Below are 19,042 nucleotides of genomic sequence, written 5' to 3'. Positions count from 1 at the left end.
GGGGTGTTACATGTAATGACACCACGTATCCTAAGTGTTTTTCCTGAGTGTGGGTGTTTGTATGTAGTACATTTCCTTGTGAAGCCGCATTGAACACAGTTGGCATATTTGTATTTCCCTTCTGGAATGTCCAAGAATGTGCGCGGTCTTTCCGGAGGCGTGTACGACTTAACCAACTGGTCGCGTAAAGTAGGCGCGCGTTTGTAAACCAACTTAGGGGACTCGGTGTATACAGATTTGAGCGCAGGGTCGGAACTAATGACATGCCAGTGTTTTTTTAGAATATTCTGTACCTCAAAGCCAATAGGTGAGTACGTAGTGAAACAGAGAGGAGGGGAACTAGGAGGTGATTTGATCTTGGGCTGTAGAGCCTCATTCTGGGTGGTAGTATCGAAGCGCTCCTTCGCTGCAGTTATCCATTCCTCTCTGTATCCACGTTGCAAGAATCTGTTGGTTAAGTCCGTCGCCTGTCCGTCAAATCTGTCATCAGTACTGCAAATCCGTCTGGCCCTATGAAACTGACTAATTGGGAGGCTCCTGATGAGATGTGTGGGGTGATAACTGTCACCACGGAGCAAAGTGTTGCGGTCAGTGGGCTTACGGTAAAGGTCAGTTTGTAGTGTCTCACCATCAACAATGATACGGACGTCAAGAAAACTAATTTCACTGCTATTCGATTCAAGGGTGAATTGCAGGTGTTCACTGGCCGCATTAAGAAATGCGTGGAAATCAGTCAGTGTCGTTTCGTTCCCATTCCAAATCATAAATAAGTCATCTATATAGCGCTGGTAGCATAGTATGTGTTTATGAAATGGATTAACGTCAGGGTCAAGGATAAACATTTTCTCGAACTGGCCCATGTAAAGATTAGCGTAGTTAGGTGCCATGGTGCTACCCATGGCAGTGCCCTTAGTTTGCAAATAAAAGTCATTTTTGAATAAGAAGTAGTTGGTGGTCAGTACTGTTTCAGTCAAATCACATATGCAGGCAGTGCTAGGTTTTTCAGAGTGTGGCCTATTGCTCAGAAAATGATTGACAGCCGCTATACCACCCGTGTGCGGGATATTTGTATACAAGCTGGACACATCAAGCGTCACCAGTATGCCACCAGCTGGAACTTGCAATGATTTTAGTTTGTTTATGAAATCAATGGAGTCTCTGAGGTAAGAAGGAAGAGATGTCACCCATGGTTTTAGATAGAAATCAACAAAAGTAGAGACATTGGTAGTCAGAGAGCCAATACTGCTGACGATAGGTCGGCCTATAATGGGAGGGGTCTGAGATTTATGTACCTTGGGCAGCGTGTAAATAACTGGCACCACAGGGAAATCATTCACCATGAACTCAAATTCATTTTTTGTAAGTTCACCTTTATCAAACCAGTGTTTCAATTTTTCGTGGACAACATGTTTGAACTGGTTAGTCGGATCTGCAGGCAATTTTTGATAGAAGGCATCGTCACTTAACTGCCTCTTGATTTCATGTTCATGTTTGGAATGGGAACGAAACGACACTGACTGATTTCCACGCATTTCTTAATGCGGCCAGTGAACACCTGCAATTCACCCTTGAATCGAATAGCAGTGAAATTAGTTTTCTTGACGTCCGTATCATTGTTGATGGTGAGACACTACAAACTGACCTTTACCGTAAGCCCACTGACCGCAACACTTTGCTCCGTGGTGACAGTTATCACCCCACACATCTCATCAGGAGCCTCCCAATTAGTCAGTTTCATAGGGCCAGACGGATTTGCAGTACTGATGACAGATTTGACGGACAGGCGACGGACTTAACCAACAGATTCTTGCAACGTGGATACAGAGAGGAATGGATAACTGCAGCGAAGGAGCGCTTCGATACTACCACCCAGAATGAGGCTCTACAGCCCAAGATCAAATCACCTCCTAGTTCCCCTCCTCTCTGTTTCACTACGTACTCACCTATTGGCTTTGAGGTACAGAATATTCTAAAAAAACACTGGCATGTCATTAGTTCCGACCCTGCGCTCAAATCTGTATACACCGAGTCCCCTAAGTTGGTTTACAAACGCGCGCCTACTTTACGCGACCAGTTGGTTAAGTCGTACACACCCCCGGAAAGACCGTGCACATTCTTAGACATTCCAGAAGGGAATTATAAATGTGCCAAATGTGTTCAGTGTGGCTTCACAAGGAAATGTACTACATACAAACACCCACACTCAGGAAAAACACTTAAGATACGTGGTGTCATTACATGTAACACCCCTTTTGTGGTGTATCTTATACGATGTCCATGTGGTCTCGCCTACGTGGGCTGTACTTCTAGACCGCTGCGCGTCAGAATGAGTGAACACAGGAGTAACATAAGGTGCGGTGATGAGCGCAACCCCGTGGCCGCGCATTTCAAAAAAGCCGGCCACAACCTGTGTTTTTTTCAATACATCGGTATCGAGAAGGTCAACAAGCCCCCTAGAGGAGGTAATCACAAACGACTCTTACTCCAACGTGAGACTTATTATATACACACACTCAACACCATGTCTCCAGCCGGCTTAAACGAAGAATTTGACATAAAACCATTTTTGTAGGGCTAGGCCTATGCTCCAGTGTGGTTGTCATGGATGTGTCTTCTTGTATCCCTATGTGTTTGATTCTCAGCTATATGTTTCCTCATGACTACCCTTTTTACTGAACATGTGTATACTCATGGGATGTGATGATCTAGCATACGATTATGCATTACTCTGCAATCTACCTGTATACCTACAAGGTGTTTTTTATGGTACCTAATTTTTTTAGGCCATGTGATTGGGGATGTTTTAGACCCATTTATGAATTATTATGATGACTTTGGATGTAAATATGTGTATATATTGTTCAGCCCCTTTGTAGCTGATTATAGCCTACATAAGGTTTTGGGATAGGTGCCCTCTGGTGCCCACTTTGTATATAGCTTACCCTTCACTCTTGTATGTCACACTCCCCCCCCCCCTCCCCGCTATGTATATATACCACACCCTTTACACCTGTTCTGTGTTGCACCTTGATGAAGGACATTGAGTCCGAAACGTCGTGCCAATAAATCTACTGGGAGCATTTACAGTGTTGCGGACCTTTATTTTCTTTTTAGTGATCTTACGTTTGGTCCAGCACCTGTGCCACTGATGTGCGCGCATTCTTTGACTTTCTGAATGTTTAAGAACAGGGCTTTGTATTGGTTAGGGCTAGATAGGGTTTGATAACAAAAACGAAAATAATTGTTTTCCGCAAAATACAGTTTTTTCTCCGCGAACTGTGACGACAACATGGCTGTCAGCAGGGTAACACAGTCACGTGCGGGAAAAGTTCAGAGCCCTGGTCACAGATAAGCTATTTTGTTTTTCCCAGCATTATTCATGAATGTGCATATCATTTTCTTCTCAGTGTTTTCAGTACTTAAGATTTATTGGATCAGAATTATTAGCATAGCTTCACATAATCACTGGAAGTAACTGGTAACTTTAGCATCAAGCCACAAGTGATCACTGGACGGAATTAAATTTCTGTTTTACACTGGTAAATTTTACATTTATTTTAAAGTGGTTGATCAGTACATTTGATGATGTTTTATTTTGTACCATAGACTGGCGTTACTAGTAGACTGGCATAGACTGGCACATAGACGAAAATTATATGCACAGTAATTAATAATGCTTGGAAATACTGGAAATATGTGAAAATCGAAAAAGAGTGGTCTGTTCCTTTAAGTGCCGAATGGAACTGGTGCGTGTCCCGGCTCCGTTCTGGCCGGCCTGAAAACCCTATAGGACCTTACCCATTAGGTTCCGCGGAACTGTTCTAACACAACTAGGCTTCATAAATATTCATGAAAGTTGACGGGGGGTCGATGGTGCTGTCTGGCACGCATTTCCATACAACAGGGACTAGCACTGGGCCGTAGGTATGATCAGCTGCCGTAAGTAGTCGTGACAACACCGTGCTTTCATGCCATGGTGAATAGCAGAAGCTAAAGAGTCCTAATCTAAACGATAACAGTTGTTCATTACTCACTTGGCAAGTCGTCTTGTGAATATTGCATGTAGGCCTAGTAGTAATACAGTAATAGTGAATATTGAAGTTGGACTGTAGATTTTAGCATTCGCAAACCAGGAAGCAATTAAATGAACATTAGTCCCGTCGTCGAAAAAGTAGGCTACTTTCTGGGGATGTTTATCATAATTGCTCAGCGTGCTTCATCTAAGGCCCCGTGAAATCTAATGAAAGTAACGCTCCTCTTGCCTGCATGTCCAGGCGCACGCCATGGTAAATAGCGTAACACAGGCAAATGAGTCCTCATCAAAACGATACCAGTTACTCATTACTATAGTCTTGTGAATTGTAGGCAATTTGATATTGAGGTTGGACTGTAGAGCGTAGGTTTTAGCCGTGGTATTTGGAGCCAATTCCCTCCATAAAGTGCATTCGCAACCCAGGAAGCAATTTAAACAGGTGTGTCAAACTCATTCTGGTCCGGGGGCCGCATACAACCCATGTGGACCTCAAGTGGGCAGCATTAGTAACATCATCGCAAAAAAAAAAAACGTAAAGCAGAGGATTAGTGTTCAGTACTATCACGTTTTAAGTGTGTTGAATATGTAGAAAGCAATGCAATACTGATAATCCTAGCGTCTGGGGCGTGATTTCAAAATAAGAGCAGACAGCGCGATCTAACCCAAAAATATATATATATATTTTTTTTCAGAATTATTATTATATTATTATAAATATTATAATTATTTGAGAGCCACAAATAGATGGGGCCGCTAATTGAGTATGGGGGCCCTAACCGCTTACCCATGGCTGGTGTGTGTGTGTGTGTGTGTCAGGGCTACCTGCGTGAGGAGACTGATTTGAGCTCTGAGGCGATCCGTATGATTGGGGAGCTGTTGAACGAACAGAGTATGATGTTCACAGCACTTACAGAGATGATCTACGACCAGAGTGACATCAGCGACAAAGTCACGTAAGACTGTGTGTGTGTATGTCGAGTACAGTATAGTAGAGAACTTAGTAGTGTGTGTGTGTGTGTGTGTGTGTGTGTGTGTGTGTGTGTGTGTGTGTGTGTGTGTGTGTGTGTGTGTGTGTGTGCGCGTGCGCGCAGGGACGCTGACAGCTTCCTGTGCCCGTCTGGGCTAAAATCTTTGAAATGCCAGCATAAATACAATGTAATGAGGATCCCATTCTGCCAACCCCAACTGGGCAGTTGGCCTTCTGCTATACAGCCCTTAACCCTTTAGTGCCTGGGCTGCCTATGTTTCTTTGGTGTATACTAGGCCTTAACCCGTTATTGTCTGGACCATCTTTGTCCTGTGCTGTGCAGGTATCATGAGGTGGTCGGAGGGACAGACAAACTCACAACAGCCTTCCACAAGTACCTAGAAGACCACGATGTCCCCATCTACCTCAACTCCCATGTTACGTCCATTGCACAGTCCAAACCCGATGTCAAGGTGACTTTCCGTCAAAGTACCTGGACTGGAGTGATGCGTGCAGATGCTGTGCTGGTGACCACCACGGCCAAAGCTGCCCTCTACATGAACTTTGAACCCCCCCTCTCCCGTGAAAAGATGGAGGCCCTACGAGGAGTACATTATGACAGCTCCACCAAGGTCTTTATATTATTATTATTATTATTATTATTATCATTATTATTAGGGCTGGGTGATGGTAATGATGAGGACAATATACGTAGTATATAGTGCCCTTTCTCACCAATCGTTACTATTGTTATAAACAAATTTTATTCATTACTGTATTAACATTAATATTCAATTTAACATAATTTACTGTCATGTTCTGTTGTCATGCTCTAAGTTTATATAAATGTAAAAAGAAGAATAAAAAGTGTCATTGTAAAACAAAGTGGTTTTGCGACACAGCACTGTGTGACACAGTTGAAAATCAAGACAATAACTGAAAACATATGTAATCGTGATATATCGTGCTATATTTTGTTATCGTGATATAAAGTTATCCATATTGTGATGCATGTTTTTTCCATGTTGTCCAGCACTATTATTACCTCCGCCAAGAAGGTTATGTTTCGGTGGCTTTTGTTTGTCTATTTGTCAGTCAGCAGGATAGCTCAAAAAGTCATGAATGGATTTGGATAACATTTTGTGGAGTTGTTGGAAATGACAAATTGAACAAGTGATTAAATTTTGGTGGTGATCCAGATCACGATGCTGATCCAGGATTTAAAAAAAAAAAAGATTCTACACCATATAGTAAAGGGCGAATTTTGACATTCCAGTTTCTAACCTCACAAAAACAAATCAGAAAGACTTTAGGCTGTAACATAGTCAAATGTCCTATCAAACAGCTTCCTTGGCAGAGATCAGTACTGTCTGAGTGCATTTCTAGTTGATTATTAAATTACTATCACGTTTATTATTAGTAGTGGTTGTACTTTGTAGTAGCAGTAGTATTAATGATTATAATAATATATTTGTTTTCCACCAAGGTCCTGCTCATTTTCAGCAAGCCCTTCTGGGAAGATGATGATATCAAGGGTGGCAAGAGTGTGACGGACCGGCCCAGTCGCTTCATCTACTACCCAAGCCACAGTTTTGAGAGCAAAAAGGGCGTGCTGCTGGCGTCCTACACCTGGTCAGACGACTCACTGATGTTGCTAGGCGCCAGTGATGAAGAGCTGAAGGAGCTGACTCTCAAAGACCTGGAAATCCTGCATCCACACCACAACATCAGGTAGAATAATTATTATAAGTAGTAATACTAGTAGTATTATTATTATCGGACATGCCGCATCTGGGTGGTAAATCTGCAAATAGATAGCCCACAGGTATCATTTAGTTAAGAAAATTATTAGTGTGTCATTATTATTGTTGTTATTATTGTTGTTATTATTATTGTCCACTCAGGTCTCTGTGTGAGAGTGTGAAGGTGAAGCGCTGGAGTTCAGACCGCTACAGCCTCGGAGCCTTCGCCCTCTTCACGCCGTACCAGCACCTGCACTATGCTGGTGCCCTCTTCAGGCCAGAGGGCAGAGTGCACTTCGCTGGAGAGCACACTGCTCTGCCCCACGCCTGGATAGAGGGCTCTATGAAGTCAGCCATCAGGGCTGCCATCAATATCCACAAGGCGGCGCCACTGGACCTGGGCGCTGCCCAATCCTCACCAGCTGCACACGCAGAGCTGTAGCAGAGTTAACATCCCTCTTTAGAGGGCTGTAGCTAGCGCTGTTTTGATGGAAAAAACTTCAAATAACTACACCAGGAAGCTGTAGGCCTACACTGTATAACATGAAACATTGGAATATCTGTTGTTTTTGTTAGTCATATTTCATTGAATTGTCATGGGACATCAAAAGTACATGAAACAGTCCATTGCGGGGGCGGGCGGGGTGGGTTGTTTGGGGGGATGACCCTGAGTTCTGTTGCCAAAAATGATCTGTTGTACAAAAACAGCCGTAGCTGGTCGTTAATCCATCTAGATAGAAATACACTGTATTTCAGCTGTTTCGTAAAACTGATTAATTTCATGGTAAGATTTACGGTAGACAGTGGTTATACCCAGTAAATATTTAGGTTTAGCTCAATTGAAAAACTGTTTGTAGGTTGGGGTAGGGAATCACTTTTGATATCACATGCAAATTTGGGATTTTAAACACTTAGCTGTTTTTTTATTTAATGTACAACGAAACATAAATGTATTCTACTCTATGTAACATAAAGGTATTCTACTCTACTCTACAGAAATTCTGCCAACTTTAGCTTCCATCCAATGATTTCTTATCAGTGTAACAGTGTCATGCTGGGGTAACTGTGTGTTGCATTAAAACAATAAAAATGACATAAATAAGCATTACAAAATGTCCAGGAATGGTTGAATACATGTTAAAGATGTAATTTAATACTATTATCACCCCTGTTAGAATTAGCAATGTCAATAATGTGTGGGAAAAAAACTATAGCCTACACTGTGTGATATTTTTTGTCATCTTGAGGTGTAATGTAGTATATGTCATTTCCTAACCATGCGTTGAATCAATTCAATTCAACATCAGGTCACTTGACTGGCGTTGGTCCATCCAGTCTTAGATGCTGTTCATACGGGGGCGATAACAACCATTATCAAAATATTGCATCAGGAGTGCCTTTCGATTACACAGGAACCCTGCCATCTGGACTTTAAAATGCACAAATTTGAAGACGTCTTTCAGGGTGGGGAGTTTAACAGTGTTTTCCTGTTAATTCAAATGAATGCAGGAAAAAAGACGAGGCCTTCAAAGAAAAAAACACGGTACCTACAGTCAAACATGGCAGAGGTTCCCTGATGTTTTGAGGTTGCTTTGCTGCCTCTGGCACTGGACTGATTGACCGTGTGCATGAAATTATGAAGTCTTAAGACTATCAACACATTTTGCAGCATAATGTAGGAGTCCACCCCCTAATCCCATAGAAAACCTGTGGAGAGATCTCACAATGATAGTTTGGAGAAAGCACCCTTCAAATCACCTCAAGGATGGTCTAAAATTCCAGCAGAGCATTGTAAGAAACTCATCGATGGTTACCGCAAGTGGTTGTTCGCAGATATTTTGTCTAAAGGTTGTGCTACCAAGTATTAGGCTGAGGGTGTCAATACTTTTGTCCGGCCCATTTTTTGAGTTTTGTGTAAAATTATCATTCATTTGACTTTTATTCCATTCTCTTTTGTGTTTTTTCATTGCAAGAAAAACAAATGAAGATATTAATAACAAAGAATTTGTGATTGCAATCATTTTCTGGAAGAAATTGAGTATTTTCTAACAGAATTGAAGGGGTGCCTTTTGGCCATGACTGTATGACACCGTTCGGTGACAGCCGTAACAGTTGCTTTTGGTGTGTTTGCAGCATTAGAATAGGGAATAGCAATACTTTAATCACACAGAGCCGTCATAATAGGTTAAAAACTTTATTAGAAACCCAGTTACCAGTCCTCCATCATTTTTGCGTCACATTCACAGCGTGACACCATGTTTAAACCAAAGGGGGCAGTAAAGAGTCTGTCATCAGTCTGTCATACCTACACGTCTCAAACCACTGATGCTTGCTGTCTGCTTGCAGGTAACATCACACCGACTCCTTTTGTATCATTCTAGCATGACATCATCACTGTATGGCATCACTGATGAACGTCACTGACGAGTCTTGTCCTGCAGTCCAGTCATCTCCTGTGAGCGCTCTCGTTTGGAGGGCTCTGCTGTCAAGTCCAGTCTCACGTCCACATCCACAGGGACAGGAAGTGGTGTGGCATCACTTGCTGGTGCTGCATGCTGAGGGCCACTCAATTAAGGTTTCTCCCAAATAAATAGATTATAGATATATATTGATTTATATGTGTAGAAAAGCTAATCATACATAAATATAGAGGATATAGACGGACATATAATCTCTTTTCTTGAAGTTAACTAAAAGTCTAAATGCATTTCTATATATAGACTTACTTACAGACAGTACAATTACTGAAAAAAACATAGAGAAACAATACTAATGCACAGCCAACTGGTCTGCAGAGAAACATTACTGATGTCCCAGCCTCAGGGCTTGACTGGTAATCTGGCATAATAGGCATTTTCCCAGCGGGACAACAGTCGTCGGGGCCCAATACTGTTGGTGCTGTTATTGTTTTTTTCCCCCTTAGGACAGGCCCACAATTTAGAGGGTGCGACGGATTGGACCATCTCCAATATAGACAGTGGACTGAGCCAATCAAGATATGCGTACTATGGAAATGGCCTGTGTGCTGTATACTGTATGTGAGGGACCAGTCCAAGTTCAGCCAAAAATGCCAAGGCCATGTTTTGGTCCCAATTCAGCCCTGTTCTGGGAACCTGCGGTGGTTGCGACAAAGTAAAAATTGGAGAGGAACCCCAGAGGTTCTCTGAAGTACCCCAAAGTTCAACCGAGAGAGCCCTTAGGACTCTTCCACAGTGGCAATTGAAGGGCTCCTCAAAGAACCTGTAGGGGTTCTCCAGTTTGCCACTAGATGCTTGACAACAAATCAAACTACAAAGTCACACACACCTACACATCTCCCTCTTCAAACAATACTGCACCATTCCTGGAAATAAGTTCATGTTCAACCTCACCTTGAGATCATTGCGTTTTTTCGCCTTTCTCCTGTACTTCCCTTCTTTCTCCAGTAAATCTCTGAATCTGGCCATGCAAATTCTACCAACAAGTTAGCATACATGTAAATCCTATGATTCAATGAGAACTGCTAGCTTGGAACGAGAAGTAACCAGACTCTGAGAACAGCAGGAGAATCCAGGAGAAGGGTGAAACTCAATTATTTCACTCAAGAGAAGGTGGGAATGTACCCCATTTTCAGAAATTGCTTTAAACATACACACCTCAACATCTTCAATAACACACACCTCCTCATCTGTCTCTAACACTGCTAAATAATACACAACTCAACATTTCTAATAATACGCATCTGAACATTACTGTTAATATACAAAGTATACAAAAACATCAACTCAGACATTTGAATGTAAACAACTCTCTCCAAATATAATCATAGACTCTCAATCTCTCTCTCAGGCTGAAGAGGGAGGTCATGACATAGGTAGCTTTCCAGTGCAGCAACACACACACACACACACACACACACACACACACACACACACACACACACACACACACACACACACACACACACACACACACACACACACACCTCTTCAGCAGACTGATTTCACACACACACAAAAAAGTATGACACAAAGCCCTCGCTACAGTCTTCAATATTAACAGACTCCCTCAGGCAGCTTTAAATGATTCCAGCCGACAAAGATTCTGTAGTTGCTACGTCAGCCCTGACCCTGTGGCTGGTCACCCCATCACTGAGGGCTTTAAAGGGTAATACATTGCTGTACAAGTACCTACAGCTAAACGGGTGCATTTCTGAGTTTGCAACTTACTTGGTTGGTTGCAATGCAATTGCCATTGGCAACCTACGTTAACTACGTTAACTGGTTAGCAACGAAACAGGGTCTAGGTACGCCGTTGCCTAGATGCTACAATTACATAAAGATCCTGATCAGTGGTGGACGACATTCTGCCATGTGCTGCTAAGGTAACCTTTTGGATACAACATGGCTGCCAGGAGAGCGTACCTATGTTCCCCATGTCCTATGTTCCCCTGTCTTTGTATGAGAACGGGGAACATAGGACCCTTTTTCAAAAAAAAAGGGTTCTATGTTCCCCGCATTGTATGTGTCCAAGTTTTCAAATTATGCCCTTCCCAAAACCATCCCTAAACCTAACCTGTCAGAAATGCAATGTTTCTGAGTTGTAAATTAGTGCCCTGACCAAAACTATCCCTAAACCAAACCTGTCAGAGGTGCAACAACAACCTGCGCTTTGCCCTGCGGCAGCAGTCTACTTTGAAGCAGCGGGGGACATAGAACCCTTTTTTGAAAAAAGGGTCCTAAGTTCCCCGCATTGTATGTTTCCGAGTTTTCAAATTGTGCCCTTCCAAAAACCATCCCTAAACCTAACCTGTCGTAATGCAATGTTTCTGAGTTTTCAATTTGTGCCCTGACCAAAACTATCCTTAAAAATAACCTGTCACAGTTGCAACAGCAACCTGCACTTTGCCTTGTGGCAGCAGTGAACATAGAACCCTTTTTTGGAAAAGGGGTCCTATGTTCCCCGGTAGAGGAGAACATAGGACCCGGGGAACATAGGGATGACCCCGCTACCAGCCACAGCTGACCAGCTGCTAGTCATACAGTAGATTTTGTGTTCAGTCTTTTGCCATGGCCAGCCTCGGGCACCACCATCTTTATTACATTATTAGGTACACAAAACATTTTGGAATAATTATATTTATTATTATCACATTACACTTAGCTGACTGCTTTTATCCAAAGCGACTTAAAGTTATTACTTACATTACTTCACAAGAGGTGGTGGTGTAGGGAGAGCTAAGGGTGGGATTCGAACCTTCAACCCCCTGATAGAAACACCAACTCCCTAACCATTAAGCCACAGCTGCCCCCATCTTGATACTTTCTACAAAGATTTTTACTGCCATATGCCTAATGGTCATAGGGCAACTTCTGAAGCCAATGTATTAATTTGAAGTCAGGTTATTGGCTGTTGTTCCAAATATGGTCAGGCGATTAAACTTATGGCAATGACTGTAGTAGATGTCAAGTTCAGCATTTTGCCATGTGTTGCAGCAATACTGGAAATACCAATATTGTGTGAAAAATGAGGAACCCTGTACCAAGATTAAGGTGCTTGAGGCTGGACAAGCCAAAAGACTGAAGGCAACATCTAGTTTTCCATATCTATGGCTATCTGGCCATTGCTGATTTACACAATGCTAATGGAAGCCATAGCGAACAGCTAGTTAGCACATTGCTAAGTTACTTCTGTAAAACTGTATAGAACTGAACACAATCACTGTACCCAACAACAGTGAAGCGATATAACTCCTGCATCATACACTCACAGCCACCTATCGTCTGTGCGAGTGTGTTTGAGTGTTTGTGTGTGTGAGCGCACCACAATAGCATCTTGTTAAAGAGGTATCAACTTTGACATTCAGCTTCCAGAGTCACTCAGGTGTTTGAATGACAGACATCATGAAGTTCAATGGAGGTCATGTACAGCCGATTAGTGTTTAAATCCTGATTACTGCCGCAGGTTGGTGGGAAACAGAGTAGATTAGCAAACAGGCACATGACACATCGGTTACTAGGACTCTGCAGATACATTTATATTGTCTGGATCGGTGAGTGCAGTAATCGAGATACATTTTATACTGTCTGCGTTGGAGAGGTTGATGCAAATACAGGAATACCATAAATATCATTTATGTACTGAAAATACTGACATGGCATATAGATAACATGAATACTGTAATTACATGTATACTGTCACATGTAAACACACACAGACTTCAGTTTCTGGGCCTTGACAGTGGCGGCAGCAGCAAACGCTGAGTCCGCTTGGCAGAGCTGAGCACAGTCAACCTGACTCTCGCCAGCTGGAATAAATCAGGTTTGAGCACAGTGGCACAGTACACGGGTAGCCCTGCAGAGCTCACACAGGACACAGGTGGCCCTGCACAGCAAATACAGCACAGGGAGCACAGGACAGGACAGAAATGAAGCACCCTGTGCGACTCACAGGTAATCTGCACAGCTCACAGGTAGCCCTGCACAGAAAATACAGGACACAGGTAGCTAGCCGTGCACAGGACACAGGTAGCCCTGGACGTCATATAAAGGTAGTACCCTGTCGAGGAGACACAGACACTGGGCAGATGTGGAGCAGATGCGGGGATGACTGAGGTACGGTTGCCAGGTGAGGCCATAGCCATCTGCTACAGAGGAGAGCACAGGTGTGAGGCAGACTGAAGTCTGGGTGCCCCCCACATGTCAATACAGGTGTGCTACTATCCTACTGAGGTGGGCCAGCCAGGAGAGGACAGGTCAGGTGACGGCAGCTGACCTGCTATTCAGGGGGAGCACAGGCGATCTGCAAGAGGAGACATGCTACTAAGGGGCCCAAGAGGTGAGGAGACGTCTCCTCTCCAGAACATCAGGTGTGGGTAGGAGATGATGCAACAGGAGGTGCAGAGGGGAGCACTGGAGAGGCTGGCAGGACATGTGGAGGAGTTGGTGTCTGCTACACAGGCGAGAAGTCCCAACTGGAGATGGAGGTTGCTACACTCAGTGAAAAACAGGTGACCAAAGGCCAATACATCAACAGGACGTCCACTACACAGACAACAGCAGGAGACTTCCCAACTGGAGGTGTTGTGCGCGCTACAAAGATGAGGAGGTCATGGGAATGCCCAGATAGGAGATTCGTGACCAACAGGTGAGATCAGCTTTGGTACTCAGGTGACATCCCAACAGCAGATTCCAGTGATCCAACTGACCGAAGGCCAGCAGCACCTCAACAGGAGGTCTGCTACACTGGCAAGACTTCCCAACTGGAGGTGTTGTCTGTTGTGTGCGCTACACAGATGCGGAGGTCATGGGAATGCCCACACAGGAGATCAGGAGAAGTCCCAACTGGAGATCTCATTGACTAACAGGTGAGATCAGATGATACGTATCCCAGGAGATTAAGTGTGCTACACAGGTGACGTCCCGGCAGAAGATCTTTGGGTGACCACAGGTCACCTCAACTGGAGATGGTGTTTGTCAGCTACTCAGGTGATATTCTAACAGCATATCCCGGTGATCCAAGTGAATAAAGGGTATGCTACGCTGGCAACATCAGAAGACTTCCCAACCAGAGATTGTTGTGTGCTACATGGGCGAAGAGGTCATTGAAATGCTCAGATAGGAGATGGTGTATGCTACAGGACAGCGAAGGCTATCGTCCATCAAATTTGCTGATTGTTGTTTGGTGAATTCACGCAAAGGCATGTAATGGTTACTTATGGTACCACTTCAGTCCAGGTGAACTAAGGTAGGTGATAATGTCACTTCTGTCCTGGTGAGGTAATGTGGGTCTAATACCGCTGATACCCAGGTGAGCTCCGCTCAGGTGGCTGATAATGCTGTTGTTTCTGCCATAGTCATATGCTGGTTGGGTATGGTGCTGATACTGCTCAGGTGAATTCAGGGATTGCCAGGGGGTTGTCCCAACATACTGTGTGTTGCAGGGCTCATATCAGGGAAATGCCCTAACAGGAAATCTCGAAACAGGTAACCAAAGGCCAACAGGAGATGGTTCCTGCTACAGGTGGAGGTCAGGTGTACACCTGTTGGAGATGTCTTGTAGTCATGTGGGACCCAGTAGTTCAGGTCCTCTGCTGTCTGGCTCTGATTGGAAGCCTCTGGACCTGCTGGGGCCCAGGCAAGCCTACGCAACGTGAGGTGGATGCTTATGGAGCTGATGATGTCTGGTTGAGCTCTGGTCAGGTTGCTGTTTCTGGTCAAGTAGCCGATGTTCTCTAGATGCACACAGGTGGCCAACAGGCTGATGATGCTGCTCACTGCCCAGTTGACTCGGGTCCAGACAGTGGCCCGCTGCTCAGGTGACTCAGGTGGTTGTAGCTCAGGTTGTAAAATGAGTGGCAGGTGGCCAGCACCAGGAGTCAGGTGCTGCTGAGGTGCTGAAGATGACTGACAGATAGTGACTCACAGGGGTCTGAGAGCCTGGAGCTTCTATCTGGGGCACATAAGCGACAGGGGGAGAGGTCTGGTTATGTCTCATCCTGTGTCTGTATCAGGGCTTGATGATAACTTTTTTGCGCACATTGCTCACAGATGTAGCTAGTGAGACTGAAATTGTTACACGCCACAGCCAAGTTTTACCAGCATTTGGCCGGTTGGCAGGTACCAATGTCAAGACCTGGTGTGTTTGTGTAAGGGCAGCATCAGACCAGTGTTCCTGGGGAGGGGTTGTCAGAGGAGAGGTCTGTTGAAGCTCCATCCTGCAGCTGAGAGGGAAACGGCTCCGGGAAACAAGACAGCTCCATAGACCTGAAACAAACACAACCAACATGGCACACACACATTACACACACATAAACACACACACAGTTTATCAGTCGTAAATACTGTAGCTAATAAGCTACAGTGACATCATGAGCAGAACAACTGGGAAGATGCAACATCAAATAATATACTTTAGAACATAAAACCGCACAAGCATGCAAGGAAGGTATGCAATGTTCAAAGGTTCATAATACAAATCTGCGACTCAAATGTAAATCTGTTTGCAACCAATCAACCAATCAGCCAGTAAGTCAATAATCTCAGCCACCAATAATTAATAAACAAAAAAATTAACCAACATCAACTAATTAATCAATCAATCAATCAATTAACTAGTCAACCATTTAACCAATTTCAAGTTACACTGAAGTTGTGGTCTAACCTGTCCTGGAGCAGGTAGCCATGTCACCCTAATTTATGTCATTAATCTACTACCGCATGTTGTGTGCGTCCCTTTTGGGGATCAATAAAGTGCAACAAGTCAATCAGCTGTCACTGATTCTTGAGAAAGTGGCTAAAACAGGTTGTAATCTTGAAAGAAAAAAACTAAGTGAATTACAAAATAATATGGTATATCCTCGTAGACAAAGGTCTTGGCTTTTCAGAAATGCACAAGGCCAATCTCCCCATTTTGTCAACACCGTCAGACACAATTAAAAGCAATAAAAAGTGTATTGATTTGGTTGCATATGTATCTGGAGTTTTTAAGTGATTGTGTGTGTTTTTTGGTTCACACATATGCCTTTAAATGTTGAAAATTCACTTTCATTCTATTTTAATACTGCTTCATGTGTTCTAATTTAAAAATATGTGCTGTCAGACAATGCTTACTTAATGCCTAAATAGATCAAACAATTTTTTGTAATTTCACAAATATTCGTGTAGGCTTAAATTTGCTATTACTTTGATAATTCAACAACTCCAAAGGAAAATTTTGTAAGGACATTAAAACTCCTTCTTACGGTGGTGACTTAAGAACTGACGGTGGTGACAGTAATCTGAAGGTGGTGAAAGTGACCTAATTATTACCTACATTTAGCAGAATAAAGAGCCCTCTCAAGTCAATGACATCTAGCATAAACACTTTATTTTAGTGTGTGCACAGTATGTTTGTGCATGTGTTTTTTCTTCATTTGTTAGATACTCTAGGAAGTAGGCCTAGATGATTGAAAATGTGGCATAAACAGGTTTTAAGTTGTTCAAATCCAAAATATAGAAGTGTATTATCATAGATGAGGGTCTTGGCTGTGCAGTGAATTTATTGACCAAGCTCCCAATGTTTTACATTTTTCATAAAATGGGCTCTTTCTTGGTTTTGTCACCAGCGTCAGACAGAATTAGAAGTAAAAAATATGTTTACTGTATTTAAGTGAATTACTTTTACAATTCAACATAATTGTAGATACTTATTGGAAGCATATTCTTAAAACTTGTCAAAAACATGTAAAACACATGCTTTTTTGTGAACTACATCAGATGTCACCACCGTCAGGTTTTTTCCACAAAAAACCCTCCAAATGCACCTCAGTGGAGGCTGGAGTATAAGTTTGGGTCACAATTATTACTAACATGTCTGGTAATGTTTCATTAACCAGCACAATTTAGTAAAATATGGAATAAGATGATGAACGGAACAAAATCTGCCGGTGGTGACATCTGGCGGTGTGAGACAAAAAAACACTTTTACATATTACGCATTTTTTGCTCACATTAGCCACTTCGTTTTCGCTCTGTTTCTTAGGGGCTTCATGCCGCTTCTGAAAAAGTATAATTAACATTAATGTAACATAATACTATTAAAACCCCCGACGGTGTTGACAGCTTCAGTGATGGTGAAGTATGCAGTAGAGCTAAAGGCTTGAAAAAGGGTCCTAAGTAATGACAATGACCTTGTGCATACCTGATTTTATTGTCTTTTTAAAAAAAATCTGACGGTGGTGACTAATATGCAGGACAAACTTTGAGCAATCAGAAAATAGTAGTAAATATTGCTTTACACGCACTATGCGCATATCTGCAGAACCACGTCAATATGGACTTTCACATCATGGTGATATTATTCAATAATATTAGTGATTTTTACATTTGAAGTCAATTGAAATGATGATGTCTGTCCTTGGGACAGCTGTTTTTACAGGGTGTGGGCAGGTTTATAGCCATGAAAAGTAATACAATTACACTTAAATATTTCAAACGACTGTACATTTGTGTGGGTCTTTACCTGGATTCATTTTGTTCATGAAAATGTAGTTTATTTTCAACAGAATTAGCAGTTTATTGCTGAGACATGTTTTAGCTGCTTTCTCAAGAATCAGCTGTACAAGCATCTGCTGCTCAATATGTGTACTGAAAATCTGTTGGCAATCGATCAACAAATCAACCAACCGATCAATTGATTACTTGATCAACTAATTATTCAATTGACTAATGAACCAACATATTGATCAATTAATCAACTGGTGAATTAATCAATCAACCAATCTGCATTCAGACAGAGGGTGTGGTCTGACCTGCCCTGGAGTGGGTAGCCGTGGAAGGAGACGGACTGCGTCATGTGAGAGCCAATGGGAGGCGGCCGTGGGTCGTGAGAGCCAATGGCAGAGTGCCGTGGGTCATGGGGGGCGTGCCGGGTGTTGCGCAGGTACCAGTCCCGGAGGCCCTCAAGGGCCAGGGCCTTGTGCAGAGTGCGGGTGGGGAGGTCCTCGGGGGGCAGGGAGAGGGGCAGGGGTCGCGGTGGGTGCTGAGGGGGAAGGGGGGCCGCGAGGAGAAGGGGCTCTGGCAGGAAGGGGCCGCATGACTTGGTGCGTGTGACCTTTGACCTGCGTGGGTCGTGGGGGGACAGGGGCTGGGCTCCACGCAACAGCAGGGGACTGTAGGGAGGGGGACAGGTGTCGGGCCAGCGGGACAGGTGTGGGGGTGGTGCGGCGGTGGACAGGTGTGGGTGTTGGAGAGGGGGGGCTTTGGCCCAGATGTAGTCCAGTAGGATCTCGCTGTAGCCCCCGCCGACGGAGGCGCGCGTACGGCCCTGCTCACGCCCCCCCACCCCCATCCCACCCGCTCGCTCTGGGCTGCAACGGTATTGGCTGAGCTTGCCGTCCGTCAGCGCCTCGGAGCTGCGGTAGGGGCCGGTGCGGGGGGGCATGCCGGAGCGCGGGGGGACGGGCTCGAGGCCCGAGCGGTCCAGCAACGCCTCGGAGCTGTTGCTACGCCGCGCTCGAGAGCCGTACGGACAGCCGCGACGTTCCGATGCGGAACCTTCCATACACGCCAAGGGAACCAGCTGGGGGACGTCAGGACTGCCACACCACTGCTGCAGTACTGCCTCGGGCCTACAGGGGCACACACACACACAATTATACATGATCAAGTGTAGAATGGCAAGTTGAGAGGGGAAAATATCTGTATATATTTTAGATATTAAAGATATTATAGCCTAGAGATTTCGCGGTATAGTCATGTATTCGTGTATCACATATTTTCCTAATATCGTGCAGCCCTAGTACACAATTGATGCTGATTGGCTGGCAGCCTACCTGAGGTG

General features: G+C 43.9%; 2 protein-coding genes across 2 annotated transcripts in view; one reads left to right on the top strand and one right to left on the bottom strand.

Moving 5' to 3' along the window:
• Positions 1 to 7,353, top strand: part of LOC134462820 (L-amino-acid oxidase-like) — a 37,374-nt gene extending 30,021 nt beyond the window's left edge. Inside the window, exons 5-8 of the mRNA XM_063216038.1 lie at positions 4,850 to 4,986; positions 5,344 to 5,632; positions 6,487 to 6,731; positions 6,905 to 7,353. Of these exons, the coding sequence (XP_063072108.1) occupies positions 4,850 to 4,986; positions 5,344 to 5,632; positions 6,487 to 6,731; positions 6,905 to 7,184 (951 nt within the window). The 3' untranslated portion in view covers positions 7,185 to 7,353. The remainder of the gene's footprint in view (positions 1 to 4,849; positions 4,987 to 5,343; positions 5,633 to 6,486; positions 6,732 to 6,904) is intronic.
• A 5,588-nt stretch (positions 7,354 to 12,941) lies between these two features.
• Positions 12,942 to 19,042, bottom strand: part of LOC134463508 (FERM domain-containing protein 4B-like) — a 9,710-nt gene continuing 3,609 nt past the window's right edge. The window contains exons 7-12 of the mRNA XM_063216704.1: positions 19,035 to 19,042; positions 18,012 to 18,830; positions 15,387 to 15,486; positions 14,761 to 15,126; positions 13,929 to 14,007; positions 12,942 to 13,105 (exon numbers count right to left, since the gene is read on the bottom strand). The exon at positions 19,035 to 19,042 is cut by the window's right edge and continues 94 nt beyond it. Coding sequence (XP_063072774.1) covers positions 12,942 to 13,105; positions 13,929 to 14,007; positions 14,761 to 15,126; positions 15,387 to 15,486; positions 18,012 to 18,830; positions 19,035 to 19,042 — 1,536 coding nt within the window. The remainder of the gene's footprint in view (positions 13,106 to 13,928; positions 14,008 to 14,760; positions 15,127 to 15,386; positions 15,487 to 18,011; positions 18,831 to 19,034) is intronic.

Source organism: Engraulis encrasicolus, chromosome 14, assembly GCF_034702125.1.
Source record: "Engraulis encrasicolus isolate BLACKSEA-1 chromosome 14, IST_EnEncr_1.0, whole genome shotgun sequence".
NCBI classification, from domain to species: Eukaryota; Metazoa; Chordata; class Actinopteri; order Clupeiformes; family Engraulidae; genus Engraulis; species Engraulis encrasicolus.
This window is presented reverse-complemented; position numbering and strand designations above follow the sequence as displayed.